This window comes from Anomaloglossus baeobatrachus, chromosome 7 (assembly GCF_048569485.1).
Source record: "Anomaloglossus baeobatrachus isolate aAnoBae1 chromosome 7, aAnoBae1.hap1, whole genome shotgun sequence".
NCBI classification, from domain to species: Eukaryota; Metazoa; Chordata; class Amphibia; order Anura; family Aromobatidae; genus Anomaloglossus; species Anomaloglossus baeobatrachus.
This window is the reverse complement of record NC_134359.1, coordinates 113,949,414-113,965,088: the sequence shown is the minus strand read 5'-3', so window position 1 is coordinate 113,965,088 and position 15,675 is coordinate 113,949,414. Positions and strand designations below refer to the sequence as shown.

The window sequence follows — 15,675 nt, the reverse complement described above, 5'->3', positions numbered from 1 at the left end:
CAGCCAGTAATCTAAGTTTTACATCGTTGGATTCAGAATCTCCTTGCCTACAGCATGCTGCTCTCAGATGAGGTAGTAAAAACCTGCTGACAGATTCCCTTTAACTAATGAGAAGCATCTGCTGCCAATAATTTGCTGCAGTAATTACGTGTCCATATAGATACCGTAGAAAAGGATGTCTATTTGATCCAAGCAATGGCTGCAGTGGTGGTAGAACTCAGCAGAGGACTGGGGTATCGTTAGAAGAAGATTAGAATGTTTTTTGTTTTTTTTTAAGGATAGGTTGAAACCTTTTTAAGATGCTTATCTATTAACAGATATAATTGATTTACATGCAAAGGTTTTCTGGTTTGAACGGCTCTTGAAAAGTAAAATGTGCTGAACACCTGGAAATGGTCTTCAAATGTTCATTTATCCTGCAATGAAGAATTACATAGATCCCAGCTGACTGCACACATGAGATCTGATGCTTTTTTGCTAACAGATTGGTGGCTTTGAGCCGGGGCTCCCTTTTTTGCGCAAATATATCTATAATATCTAACGTTGTAATCAGAAATGAATAACGTGCCTGCCGCTGTCCAGATATTGAAGAGTTGTTCCCCTTTCTGCATTCTGCACTCCAGAGTACAGTCTGTTTTTATCATCCTTATATCATAAACAACGATGGCGTGAAGAATGCTAAATAGGGTAGGTAAACCGCTTTAAGAACATAATTATTTTTCTTGCAAACCTGTAAGATAATGCTGTAACAAGATCCATGCAATGTGCAATGCAATAGCGCCATGAACCAGATCGCAATAACTCATTGTTATTGCCCTACTTTCATTTATTGAGGAAACGAAGGACAGAAATCTTCCACCTTTTATACTTGTTATATTGCTGTAAATAGCTGTAAATAGTAAAGTTCAATAAAAAAGGATAGATATAGTAAATCATACCTGCGATTTAAAATATGTCTCCTGAGGTGTCCCCAGGACGTCCGCTGAAGCGATGTCCAGGTGCATGAGGATCTGTCTGAAAGATGGACGGTTCCTGGGTTTGCTTTGCCTATGAAATAGAATTGAAAACTCTTCATTTGAGGGTCTTCCTCTAGTTGTACAGTATTTACAGTATATACTGTGTCTCTGATGTAGCAGTTTTTCTAATCTGAGATGACCTCTATACATCTAGAATTATTGAACTGGGTTATATAACACAATTGTCCCCCCAAAAAAGTAAAAATGTTTGTTTTCTGTGAACATAGGAGTGTAGTTGAAAACTTTCAGACCATGGGTTATTCTCATCCTATGAACCACAGCAGAAGGGCATAGACCTTAAAGAAAAGGCAGTAAAGTTACGTCCTAGCGGTCATAGTGTTAATCTCCACCGGCTGATGGGGGCAGCCAGAGGGGATCCGCGCACATGTCAGCTGATTTGTACAGCTGACGTGTGCATTGCAGCACGAGTGGAATCGTTATTCCCCCGTACCTGTTAACTCCTTAAATGGCGATGTCAAAATGTGACAGCGCCATTTTAGTGGCGATTGCGGTAAAGGTTTACTCACCATCCACCACCGGAATTCACGTGACGTGATCACATAGATTCAATGGTTGTCATGGTAGCTGGCTGAGGGCAGCCAGAGGGGATCTGCACACATGTCAGCTGATTTGTACAGCTGACATGTGTGCCTTGCAGATACGAGTGGAATCGTTATTTACCCGTACCTGTTAACTCCTTAAATGGCGCTGTCAAAATGTGACAGCGCCATTTTAATGGCGATCACAGTAAAGGTTTACTCACCACACACCACCGGAAGTCACGTGACATGATCACGTGGATTCAAGGGTTGTCATGGTAGCACAGGGTAATTTGATGACTACTGTAGCTCACATGACTCAGGTCCTGTAACCAGCAGCCGAGTACTGCAAGTTACAAAAGATGATAATTTCTCCCGATCTGAGCGGTGCTGCTCTGATCGGTAGAAATGAATAAGCGATCAGACTGGTGATTCTTATAGCCCCCTAGGGGGACAAGAAAAATTAAAACAAAAAAAAGTTTTGAAAAATTTAAAAAAATAAAAAAATCCCTAAAAGTTCAAAAATTAAAAGGTTAAAAAAATAAAAAATATACACACATTTGGTATCTACGCATTCAGAAATGCCTGATCTATTAAAATATAAAATCAATTAATCTGATCGGTACACGGCGTAGTGACAAAAAATTTCCAAACGCCAAAATTTAGTTTTTGGTTGCCGCAAATTTTGTGCAAAATGCAATAAAAGGCGATCAAAACATAGCATCTGCGCAAAAATGGTACCATTAAAAACATCAGCTCAAGACACAAAAATAAGTTGTCATACAACCCGAAAAATGAGAACGCTACAGGTTGCGGAAAATGGCACAAAATGTGCGCCACTTTTTTTGGACAATCTTTTGATTTTTTTTTAACCCCTTAGATAAAAGTAAACCTATACATGTTTGGTGCTTACGAACTCGCACCGACGTGAGGCATCAGACCCACACATCAGTTTTACCATATAGTGAACACTGTGACTAAAATATCTTAAAAATAATTATGGAATCACACTTTTTTTGCAATTTTTCCGCATTTTGAATTTTTTGCCATTTTTCAGTACAGTATATGGTAAAACTCATAATTTCATTTAAAAGTACAACTTGTTCCGCAAAAAACGAGCCTTCACATGGCTATATTGATGTAAAAATAACAAAGTTACGGCTCTCGGAAGGGTGGCGGAAAAAAAAACGGAAAGCACAAAAGTTGGCCAGCCATGAAGGGGTAAGCAAATTAAAGATGCATTAGGCTACATTCACATGTGGTGTTTTGACATAATTTTTTTTCTGAAATCAAAACCTTCACTCTTGGCAGTAAAAACAATGTTCTTTCAGAAATTTTGTTGCCTTTGAAAGTAATGGGAAAGTACAATAATGCAGCATGTCAATTGTACTGCAGTTTTTCTTTTTTTTTTATGCATTTTTTTGGGGGGGGGATTATATTTGTGATTTGTCTACAGTACATGCTAATAACATTTAGTTTAATTCGCAAAAATAAAAACTCTGCAACAACGAAGCACAAATGTGACAGTATAAAAATGCAGCATAACATTACTTTCAGTGGGTAAAAAGCACTGTGAAAACGCTGAAAGAATTGACATGCTGCAGATTTTCAGAAACACTTCAATGCTCAAAATAAGTGAAAAAAAAAAGCTGTGTGCATAAGATTTCTGAAATCCTATAGTGTTTGCTGGTACTATAATTTGGAGCTTTTTTTCTGCTGCTGTAGGAATTACCTAGAGCCATATAACAGTGTGGGGGGAAATACTGTGGGCCATCTATACAGTGTGGCGGAAATTCTGGGGGCCATCCATAGAGTGTGGGGGGAAATACTTGGGGGCCATCCATGTAGTGTGAAAGAAATACTTTGGGCCATCCATACAGTGTGAGAGAAATACTGGGAGCCATGATAAAGTGTTGGGGAAATTCTGGAGGTCATCCATACATTGTGAGGGAAATTTTGGTGGCCATATTACAGTTTGGGGAAATACTTGGGGGCCATCTATACAGTGTAAAGGAAATACTTTGGGCCATTCATACAGTGTAGGAAAAATACTGGGGGCCATGACACAGAGTGGGGGAAATACTGTGAGCCATGATGCAGTGTGGGGAAAATTCTGGAGGCCATCCATACATTGTGTGGGAAATTCTGGTGGCCATATTACAGTTATTACAAGGAAAATACTTGGGTCCATCCATACAGTGTAGGGGAAATACTGGGGGCCATGACACAGTGTAAGGGAAATACTTGGGGCCATCCATACAGTGTTGGTGAAATACTTGAGGCCATCCATACAGTGTTGAGGAAATACTTGGGGCCGTCCATACAGTGTGGAGGAAATACTGCAGACCATATTACAGTGTGGGGGAAATACTGGGGGCCATCCATACAGTGTGCGGGAAATACTGCAGGCCATATTACAGTGTAGGGTAAATACTGGGGGTCATTCATACAGTGTGGGGGCACTATTAAGGGCCATCCTAGAGTGTGAGTAGATCTAATAAGGGCCGTCATACCATCGGGGGCTACTGGTGGCCAACATACAATGCGTGGGGGGCTACTGTGGGGCCCATCATGCTGTATGTTTCGAGTTGTGTAGATCATCACGCTGTGTAGAGGTGAATTAATATATGGGGGGACTCAGGAGACATTATTATTAAATGTTAAGTGGACACTTAAAGGGTGCTTTACACACTCCGACATCGCTAGCGATTGCTAACGATGTCGAGCGCGATAGCACCAGCCCCCGTCGTTCTTGCGATATGTGGTGATCGCTGCTGTAGCGAACATTATCGCTACGGCAGCATCACACGCACATACCTTGCCAGCGAGGTCGCTGTGACCGCCGAACAATCCCTCCCTCAAGGGGGAGGTGCGTTCGGCGTCATAGTGACGTCACTTTGGTGTCACTAAGCGGCCGGCCAATAGAAGTGTAGGGGCGGAGATGAGCGGGACGTAACATCCCGCCCACCCCCTTCCTTCCACATTGCCGGTGGACGCAGGTAAGGAGATGTTCGTCGTTCTTGCGGTGTCACACATAGCGATGTGTGCTGCCGCAGGAACGACAAACAACCTCGCTACTCACCTGTCAACGATTTTTGGTGTTGGAGCGACCTCTCCAATACCAACGATTTTTACCTATTTTGTGATCGTTTTAGGTCGCTCCAAGGTTTTACATGCTGCGATGTCGCTACCGGTGCCGGATGTGCGTCACTAACGACGTGACCCGGACGATATATCGGTCTCCCGTTGAAGCACACGCGAAACACGTGTCGGGACCGGGTCCACATGTGAGGCTGACAGACTCCCTCCTTGGGTGCTATACATACCACGGGTAGGTCTTTCAGGTGCCATTATTTCCGCCGCTATATGATCTTTATATGCTGGTTGTAACCATATTATGTATTATTGGTGTTTTTTTCATGTTGTTTACATTGGCCCTGATTTAGACCTTATCCTGGTGGCTACTGTGTTTTTGTGTAAGCACTCCATGATATTACTTGTTCAGGTGACATACCATTACAGTAATTTGTTATGGTGTACTTCTATATGTCCCCTTAGGACTTAGAGATATTTCTCTTTTTCTCTAACCTTGTTAAGGGGGTAGTTTGTCTCGCTCCTTGGGACCTCTTTCCTCCTTCTGTCTCACCTAATTGGCTTTTAAACATGTATGTCAATTTATGAACTGTTTATCACATGTGACTTTAATATTTATATAATTGTGTAACAATAAAAATTGTATACTACTTTTTTTACAATTGTGGTACAGTAGTCTTACTTTCAAACATGGTAAATACTCCCCTTTCTTCACCGGTTATTATATGTATTTATGGGGTTCATGTATACTACTAGCAATATGAGGTCCGCTATACTTGGTCTTTGTTTGCTTGATGTCGCTACCGGCGCCGGATGTGCGTCACTAATGATGTGACCCCGACGATATATCGGTAGCGATGTTGCAGCGTGTAAAGCACCCTTTAGGGTGCACTCACACTAATGTACAGCATCTGATGCGGAGGCATCAAATCCAATATGCTAATGACACTCGTCTCAAACTCTGCTGCGAGCGTTACGTATACTGCGATCCAATTCTCTCGCATGCAAGAATTGAAGCACAGGTGAAGAGAAGGAGAGATTAATCTTTCCATCTTTTCCATTGCCTGTCTCATCGTATATCAGACTGCGCTCAGATGATATTCGAGTGCAGTCCGATGTTTCAATGATTGGCGCTGCCCAATATTATAACATTGGGAGGAGTTCTATCAGATGAATCATCGGATAGCATTTGTCCAAGTTATACGCTAGTTAGAGTGCACCCTTAGAACCATTATTGTTATAGGGGCAGTCAGTGTATTGTGATTGTCGATTTGGCTCACTGGGGGCATTATTACTTTCAGTGGAGCAAAATATGGCCACTGTTTTCACGGGCACTTGCACTGCATTAAAATTTTCTAGGGGACGCTTTTACCAGAGGGCACCAAGGAGGAATTTTACTTTGTAGAGGCACATTGGTGGACATTATGTGGGGTACAAAGACGATCAGTAATAGGGACTTATATGGCAGCAGTGGCTCAGAATTGGGGTGACTGTAGTATGGGGAGTTTGTGCAGGTTGAGAATAGATGGGACGGTGCTAGAAATGTGAGAAGTCAAATGTGTCTTTGTTGTAATCTCTGTAGATGAGTAGATGAGTTATGACTGGCAGAAGTTCTTATGTCGGTCTGGGCCAGATGGACAAGATAGGAAAAGTGAACAACTGAATCAGAAAGAACGACAGCTGTAAGTCACTATCTGTAACTGTACTATGATTCATTTTATGTTTTACAGGACTGGTATCTACCACTATATAGTCACCCTATGGCGGTAATATTAGTGTTAATCAGCCTGGTCATCTGCTCATATTCCCCTATATCTATGATTAGTCTGTGCCAATGTGGCACCCCTGAGGCTCTTGGTCGCCACAGGGTACTGCACCTCAATTAAGGTGAGGTATCCATCTCAAGTAAGGGGGGGTTTAATCATCAGTGTTCCACATTCACACTCTACATACGGCTTAGGAGCCTTCACACAGGGTGGGATGGCTCAGGGTAGGCAGGGGGTGGCCAACACGATGAATGGGACTTCCCCCGTCACTGAAGCCAGCCACCCAGGGGCGCGGGTTCCACTTGGGGGTAGAAGTAGGCGCAACATACTCACATACACACAGATCCATCAGGACCATAGTTCTGACAAGACATCTCTGGAAAGCTTGGACTTTACTAGGCCCGGGGCTTAGAGCGGGAGCTCAGCCAGGGTACCTAATGGCTGAGGGGGACATCCTAGAAATAGGACACTCTCTCTCCTTTTCTCTTCAAACCTCCTGGTGCAGCTGGGTGAAGCTTGAAATCAGTGAGTAAACGAACCTGGAACTGCAGTTACTGACTCAGACTCTGATTAATGATGCCGTTGCCCCATACTCTGGCGCTCCCAAGGAACTGCTATCCCACCGTTATCCACCTGGGGCCAGCTCCGCCTGTGGGGAGCGACACCATCCCGGCTGCCATATCACCTGTTCTGGCGGGGAATTCTGCAGCGGTGGCTACTCCCTGGCCACCTACCACAGGTGGCGTCACGACAAACTTTCCCAAACACCCCTCTTTCCCCACCATTTACTGTACACCTCGGGGCAACAGAACTGGGGAAGGCCACTCGTGACACGCCTGACCCGACTCGAAACGGCCCGGCAACAAGTAGGTTAATTAACCCACCTGCCCCGTGGGGCGCTACACCTACATAGTACATGGTTACCTGGTTAGAGCCCACTCAGATGTTTTATCTCCCCTGAGCTGAACCCCTTACTATGCCACTGCTTTTGATATATTCAGCAATGCAATAGCATTGCTGCATATAGTGAAAACTAAAAGGTTCTTTGAAGGCCAGCCACAGGCTGGGAGATCTTCAGCAGACCCCCTGCTGTCATAGCAACCCATTGGTGACCTGCAATCACATCATGGGCTCGCCGTTGGGCCCTAAAGATGGCACACCCCCAAGACGGCATATGTTACATCCCGCTGTCAGAGTTTGACAGCAGGATTTAACAGGTTAGCAATCATGGCAGGAGCTGTTGGAGCAGCACTCCACCGACAATTATTAGCGGCAAGGCCCCCAGCTGTAATACACAGCCATCTCCTGCTGAGTATGTGGTGGTCACACCACCTGAGCCAGCTCCATACACACACTTCCGACGTACATGTACGGCAAATCTCATGAAAGGGTTAAAAAAGAAACCTATATATGTATGTATATATGTATATGTACGGTATATATGTAAATATATACAGTATATATATATATATATATATATATATATATATATATATATATATTTATATATTAGTATATGTTATATATCATTTATGTATACTAACTTTACAGTAAAAAACATTAAAGGGTTACAGGGAGGGGGCGTCATGTGTGTGAGGGGAGGGGATGCAGTACTAATCAGCACTGGGTATCTCCGCAGCCGAGCAGACCCTTCCCAGAAAGCGATGGCACGTCTCAGCATTTTGTGTGATGGCAATTCCCCTTTAACGTGCGTTTCTTTTTTTTTTTTTTTTTTTTAAATTAAGTAGATTGGAAATACAAAATATTTCATGTATACAGAACTGCTTAAAATGTTCTCCCTACGAACATCATTCACAAATCAATATCCCACCCTGCATATCATTTTCAGTGATTAGCATAGCCTGCATGAAATATTAATACATATATTTTACACGAGATCCTGACGATGTAATTTATGTAAAACAGACGTATAATTAACATCTCTGTACATAGAAGAAGCGATGATTAAAATTAGGATGCTGAATAGATTAACTGGGATAATTACTGCATAGACGATGTAAATAAATGTAGGTGTCACAGTGCATCATAATGGAGCTCAGATATGTATTCTGATTAACTCCAGGATTTATTTCATGAATGATACAAATATCGCTTATGGTATAGGCAAGATATCACTGAAAGGCCTCTTTCGCACGTCCGTGAAAAACCACGCACATTTTTCATGGACGTGTCAAAGGTGCATTTTGCCCTCCGTGAGCCGTATTTATGGCACACGTGTGTTCTCCGTGTGTTATTAGTGATAACACACGGAGAACGGGAACTTTCTACTCAACCCTGGCTTCGCTGTCTGTGGTGCTGATCTTCGGTCTCCGATCCTGCCAACTCCCCGCTGCTGCTGCTTCCGGCCGCAGTGAAGTGAATATGCAATGAGCGGCGGTCGGAAGCAAGTGACAGCAATGGCAGAGACAGCAGGGCTGGAGAAGGTGAGTAAAGTTTTTTTATTACTTTCTCAGACACGTGTGTTTTCTCAGGCGTGTGTCACACGGAAAATCTCCGTGTGGTCCGTTTGCGTTCCGTGTGACACCCGTGATGCCGGAGAAAACCGGACATGTCTACGTGTGGAGCACACGGGCACACGTATGCTCCACATGTACACAGGTCCATGGCAGAATATGCACGTGAGCGCAGACCCATTGATTTAAATGGGTCTGCGTGTGCCCGTGTCTCTGGCACGTGAGGAAACGGACCAAACACGTGTCAAAGACACGAACGTGTGAAAGAGGCCAAAGAAAATGTCTGGAAAAATAAGGGGGTGAAGAGTGACAGCGCTGGACTGACGACAGAATGTGTATGATATTGGTCAGTATTTGGTGAGATTTTACTTCAGAATTTGGTGAGATTTTACCTAAGTATCTGGTGAGTTTTTTACCATAGTATTTGTAGCCAAAACCAAGAGTGGGTGATAACTACAGAAGTGGTGACGTGTTTCTATTATACTTTTCCTCTAATTGTTCCACTTTTGGTTTTGGCTTACAAATACTAAGGTAAAAAAAAAAATCAACTATTGAATGTGTACACGGAGCATAACACTAATCGACCACAATCACTTTATGTTGCAGGGAAAATGCTGCAAAAACTGCAAAACTGTGCGGCCATTATGATCAGCTGTGCTGTCTTCCAGGTGAAATGGTAAGATTAGTGACTGTTCATGGAAACAATGGAAAGACGGCAGCAGTACAGGCCCATGGCGGTTCTCAGTTCCAGCGTGTAACTGAGCCTATTGGCGGTTTTCTGTTCCAGTATATTAACTGAGCCCAAGGCGGTTCTCCATTCCAGCGGGTGAACTGAGCCCATGGAAGTACTCCGTTCCAGCGTGTAAACTGAGCCCATGGCAGTACTCAGTTCCAGCGTGTAAACTGAGCCCATGGCAGTACTCAGTTCCAGCGTGTAAACTGAGCCCATGGCAGTACTCAGTTCCAGCGTGTAAACTGAGCCCATGGCAGTACTCAGTTCCAGCGTGTGAACTGAGCCCATGGCAGTACTCAGTTCCAGCGTGTGAACTGAGCCCATGGCAGTACTCAGTTCCAGCGTGTGAACTGAGCCCTTGGCAGTACTCAGTTCCAGCGTGTGAACTGAGCCCATGGCGGTTTTCAGTTCCAGCGTGTGAACTGAGCCTAAGGGCAGCGTCACACGCTACGATATATTGGGCGATATATCGTCGGGGTCACGGATTCCGTGACGCACATCCGGCATTGTTTGACATATCGTAGCGTGTGACAGCTACGAGCGACTGTTAACGAGCAAAAATATTCACCTTATCGTTGCTCGTTGACACGTCGCTCATTTTCATAAAATCGTTCCTCCTGCGTGCCGGTTGTTCATCGTTCCCAAGGCAGCATGCGTCACTCTGTGTGACACCACGGGAACGACGAACTGCAGCTTACCTACGTCCCATCGGCAATGCGGAAGGAAGGAGGTGGGTGGGATGTTACGTCCCGCTTATCTCCGCCCCTCCGCTTCTATTGGGCGGCCGCTGTGTGACGTCGTTGTGACACCGAACGTCCCTCCCCCTCCTGGAAGAGGATTTTTGCCGCCCACAGCGAGGTTGTTCGGGAGGTAAGTATGTGTGATGGGGGTAAACGACTTTGTGCGCCATGGGCAACAAATTGCCCGTGACGCACAAACAATGGGGGCGGGTGCGATCGCACGATGCATCGTCCCGTGTGACGCCGGCCTTAGTGTTTTCACAGCAGATCAATCTAGCAGCATTGCAAGCTACAAATGAGTTTTGGGCAATCTCACTAATGGCATCACTTTTTGGCATTAAAGTCCCCTATTTTTAGCCTCATTTCAAGTAATGAGGATAAGGATGAAAACTAAACTAGGTTTGTTAGGAGCGAGATTAAAATAAATATTTACAAATTAGATATATTATGATTTCATTAATAGTCAGCAAGGGATTGCTGAGCCCAGCGATTGGCTGCAGCAGCCATATCCGCTCTAATTATGACATCACCACTGCAGCCTGAAAACACAAAGTGGGGCAGTAACGGATTGGCAGTACTGGTATCATGGTGAGTGAGTAAAAAGCCTATTTAAATATTTTTACAAGGGCCATACCAAAGAAATTAAAAACATGAAATGTGATGTGTAAAAATTGTTCTGATTTACAGATATGTTTTGTAAAGGATTATTTAATTAAAATTATGTTTCACAGTATTTTTCAGTTGTCGGACAATAGAGACATCACTTACCAAGTCTGCTTCATGAGGATTTTAAAGCCATCGGGACAAGTAGAAGGAACTGGAAGATGGAGACTGTTGCTGCCTACACCCCAAATAATGGCTGATGAATCCACATCTTTGTACGGGATCTCTCCAGTCAATAGCTCCCAGAGCAAAACCCCAAAAGACCTGACAAATCAACAGTGCAAAGTTATTACAATACAATATCACAGAGTACAGATAAATATCTGGAGTTCTTAAGGTGGCCCATCTCCTTTAATAACAAGGTACAAGCCAAACATGAGGCAAAAACTAAGCCCCCCAACCTATTATTCCCTGTGAGCCATCGTAAAACCATGAAATATAACTAGTGATGAGCGAGCACTACCATGCTCATGTGATTGGTACTCATAACGAGCAGTTGCATGCTCGGATGGGCGTGACTCGAGTACCTGTGAAGATTTCCTGGAAAAATGGTAACATCCCCATTGACTTCCATTATACTCGAGTACTTGAGTCGCGCCCATCTGAGCATCCAACAGCTTGTTATACGTACCAAGCACCCGAGCATGGTAGTGCTCACTCATCACTAAACATAACATTATCCTAGACCCCAAAGCATGCTTTGCCCCAGCTAAACCAGATCATAATTTGTTTTGGCCCTTTGTGAAATTAGCGTTCATTCAAACAGCAGTGACACTTTGAATCTGTAGGTAACGCATATGCTGCGGTATGATGCCGCTAGTACATAGAGAATGTGTCATAATATGGCACCAAATAGAGTATGGAACTATTTGTTTTCTGCATGCGTTCCTATGAGATCAAAGATATGTGGATGTAGAGTTATGCCCCATAGACATCTATTGGAGCTTTCTTATAGCACCTCTGTAGAACTTGGGGATACAGTAGATGGAGTCTTAATACAGTAATGTACAAGTGATTCTAAGCCCCCAGTGTTAATGTCTATGTCTTTTGAATTTAGAATTTTTAATATTCTGCCAAAATCTAAGACATTAGATCAGATACAAGAGAAGTGGAAAGCACAAACATGTGTTACATATACAAAATCTTACCAAATGTCCACTTTTTCTGAGACGGGCTCATTGCGGATAACTTCAGGAGCCATCCAGGCCACAGTGCCAGCAAATGACATCTTGGTGCTTTTATCGCTAAGTTCTTTGGATGTTCCAAAGTCCGAAATCTTCACTGCATCTATGTGTGTGACTAGGACACTGGAAGGGATACAGTTATATTCAGTAATGGCCTTTGAATTTCTCTTGGTCATACAGTACGTCTATTACTAATAATGTTAATATGGCAGCTTCTATGTTTTCATTATGAAATATCTTAAACTTACTTGGGTGACTTGAGATCCCTGTGGATTATCTTGTGCAGGTGGAGGTAGTTCATGCCACTTGCAATTCCACTTGACCAGTCCACCAGTAGCCTAGGGGTGACCTTTCTTCCAGCTCTCAGTACCTCATAAAGCTGTCCATGGGCACAGTACTCCATGATAAGACAGTAACATGGAGCCTGGGTGCAAACACCTCTGTATGGAGTACAGAAGAAATCAGGTTAGTAACGTGAGCACAGAACTTCTCATGTATGACTATTAGAAATCCAGAAAGTAAGACATGATCTTATTTGTAATAATAGTAAAGTCTAATGTTGCTCAGACCTAAAGGGATATTCCCAGACTCAACATACTGTATATACAGGATAGATAATAGTCTGATCGCTAGGACCCTATATCTTGGACTCCCACAATCACTAGAAAAGGAGGGAAAAGTGCCCTGATCCTCCTCACTGTAAGTGAAGAGTAGTTTTAATGGAGTGGTGGTTGAGCATGGGTTCTTCTGTTTTAATTAGTGTCCTATCTTTAAAATGGAACATCTGAGCCTTGAAGTTGTCCATTTCCATCAGTCCCATAGTTTGGTTGGGAAGGGATAATATTATGAGGTTGTTTTTGAGGAGTTGGTTAAGATCCCTTAAGGTCCAGTCACACTAAGCAACTTACCAGCGATCCCAACAACGATAGGGATCGCTGGTAAGTTGCTAGGAGGTTGCTGGTGAGATGTCACACTGCGACACTCCAGCGATCCCACCAGCAACCTGACCTGGCAGGGATCGCTGGAGCGTCGCTACACAAGTTGCTGGTGAGCTCACCAGCAACCAGTGACCAGCCCCCAGAGCCGCGTGGAAGATGCTGCGCTTGGTAACTAAGGTAAATATCGGGTAACCAACCCGATATTTACCTTGGTTACCACTGCACGGAGCTACACGTGCAGAGAGCAGGGAGCAGCGCACACTGAGCGCTGGCTCCTTGCTCTCCTAGTTACAGCACATATCGGGTTAATTACCCGATGTGTACTGCAGCTAAATGTGCACAGAGCAGGGAGCAGCGCACACCGCTTAGCGCTGGCTCCCTGCTCTCCTAGTTACAGCACACATCGGGTTAATTACCCGATGTATGCTGCAGCTAAATGTACACAGAGCAGGGAGCAGCGCACAATGCTTAGCGCTGGCTCCTTGCTCTCCTAGTTACAGCACACATCGGGTTAATTAACCCGATGTGTGCTGCAGCTACATGTGCACAGAGCAGGAGCCGGCACTGACAGTGAGAGCGGAGGAGGCTGGTATCAAAGGTAAATATCGGGTAACCAATGACAGGGCTTCTTGGTTACCCGATGTTTACATTGGTTACCAGCCTCCGCAGAAGCCGGCTCCTGCTGCCTGCACATTTAGTTGTTGCTGTCTCGCTGTCACACACAGCGATCTGTGCTTCACAGCGGGACAGCAACAACTAAAAAATGGCCCAGGACATTCAGCAACAACCAACGACCTCACAGCAGGGGCCAGGTTGTTGCTGGATGTCACACACAGCAACATCGCTAGCAACGTCACAAAAGTTGTTCGTTAGCAGCGATGTTGCTAGCGATGTTGCTTAGTGTGACGGGGCCTTTAGTTCTAGTGAAGGGAAATCCTAATGCTTCAGCATACCAAGACATTTTGGACAATTATATGCTTTCAACATTGTTGAAACATTTTTGGAGAAGGCCCTTTTCTTTCCCACCATGACTGCTCCCCAGTGAACAAAGCAAGGTCCATACAGGTATAGTTGGGTGAGTTTGGTGTGTAAGATCTTGACTGGCTGTACAGAGCCCTGATTACAACCTCATTGGCATGACCTAGAACAGAGTTGTAAATTTGGCCCTCTCATCCAAGATCAGTGTTTAATTTCACAAATGCTTTTCTCTATGAATGATATTAATGCCTATGCATTTCAAATGGGATATCATAAAAGTTCTCGTAGGTGAAATGTGTAAGTGTCCTAATACTTTTATCCAGGTAGTGTATGTAGATACATGTAATGTATGGGTTAATACCCCTTGTGCAATAATCAAGCATCTGCAACGCAATGACATTACACATGAATGAAAATAGCTAGTATGGCATGCTAGTATATAAAACACACATAAGGATCAGTGCCATATATTCTAATCAACCTTAGCAAAATGTTATATTTTACACAAATCATAAAAACTAAGTCTCCAGTAACCATGACTTCTTTTAATTCCACAATCGTTAAGTCCTTAAAAATACTTTTCGACTTTTTCTTGGAAAAGTAGGTCACAGCCCCCTGTGGTCTCCATTATATCTCCAATAGCAGCTGTAAGCTACTAGACAAGGTTACTTATCAGGGGTATTTTACAGCTAGAGCTACAGGTAAGCAGACCTTTGGGAGCTGTAATAGTAGCTGTACTATTTGTCAACGATCTTCACAACAGTCCTAAAGGCTTTATCCACTTTGGACAGTTCGTTTTTGTTAAAATGATACCATAAAATAGGCTCACTATAGTATGTCCTGCTGATGAGAGCACCAGCACTAAGCTGTAATTTTTGGGGACACCAACAGCAAGTGGTCAATTTTCTTGCCATGCCACCACATGGGAAACTAGTATAACCATTACATGATACATACTGAAATCAATATGGTAGCCCTGCAATCCATGGACAGGCTGGGTCCATTAGAGACTGAGAAGGACAGAGAGATGCTCTACATAGCTGCTCTCCATAGTAGCTGATTGAGTCTTGAGAGACTTGGAGAAGGACAGAGAGATGCTCTACGTAGCTCTTCTCCATATTGGCTGATTGAATCCTGAGAGACTTTTTTTTTCTTAATTTCAGTTGCCCTAATAGGGTTTTCCAAATCAGGAAAACCCATTAACTAATAAAAAAGTTAATGAAAATTTCTTATGAGTGGGAAAAATTGTAGGACTTACAGGGAAGTACTGTAAGTATTTATTTTAGGAAGAACTGATGATTGATATATTCAGAACCAAACAATTTCGAGATTCTGGCAACATGCCTGAACTTTTGCTAACCAATTTTGATTTTTGTTGCTTAATGGATGAAGGCTGACACATAAGCCTTTGGATTGAGACATCGGAGTGAAACCTTTCTTCAACTGTTACTGGACATGATGGTGCATTGTGCATCTACATAAAGTGCTTACTGAACACCCTAACTTAGGCTGGGTTCACACATAGCGACAGCGACAACGACATCGCTTTTA

At 43.6% G+C, this 15,675-nt stretch overlaps 1 protein-coding gene across 1 annotated transcript in view; it reads right to left on the bottom strand.

The window, feature by feature from the left end:
* Positions 1–15,675, bottom strand: part of MAP3K13 (mitogen-activated protein kinase kinase kinase 13) — a 112,256-nt gene that overhangs the window by 21,161 nt on the left and 75,420 nt on the right. The window contains exons 4-7 of the mRNA XM_075317595.1: positions 12,457–12,648; positions 12,173–12,331; positions 11,130–11,288; positions 939–1,047 (exon numbers count right to left, since the gene is read on the bottom strand). Coding sequence (XP_075173710.1) covers positions 939–1,047; positions 11,130–11,288; positions 12,173–12,331; positions 12,457–12,648 — 619 coding nt within the window. The remainder of the gene's footprint in view (positions 1–938; positions 1,048–11,129; positions 11,289–12,172; positions 12,332–12,456; positions 12,649–15,675) is intronic.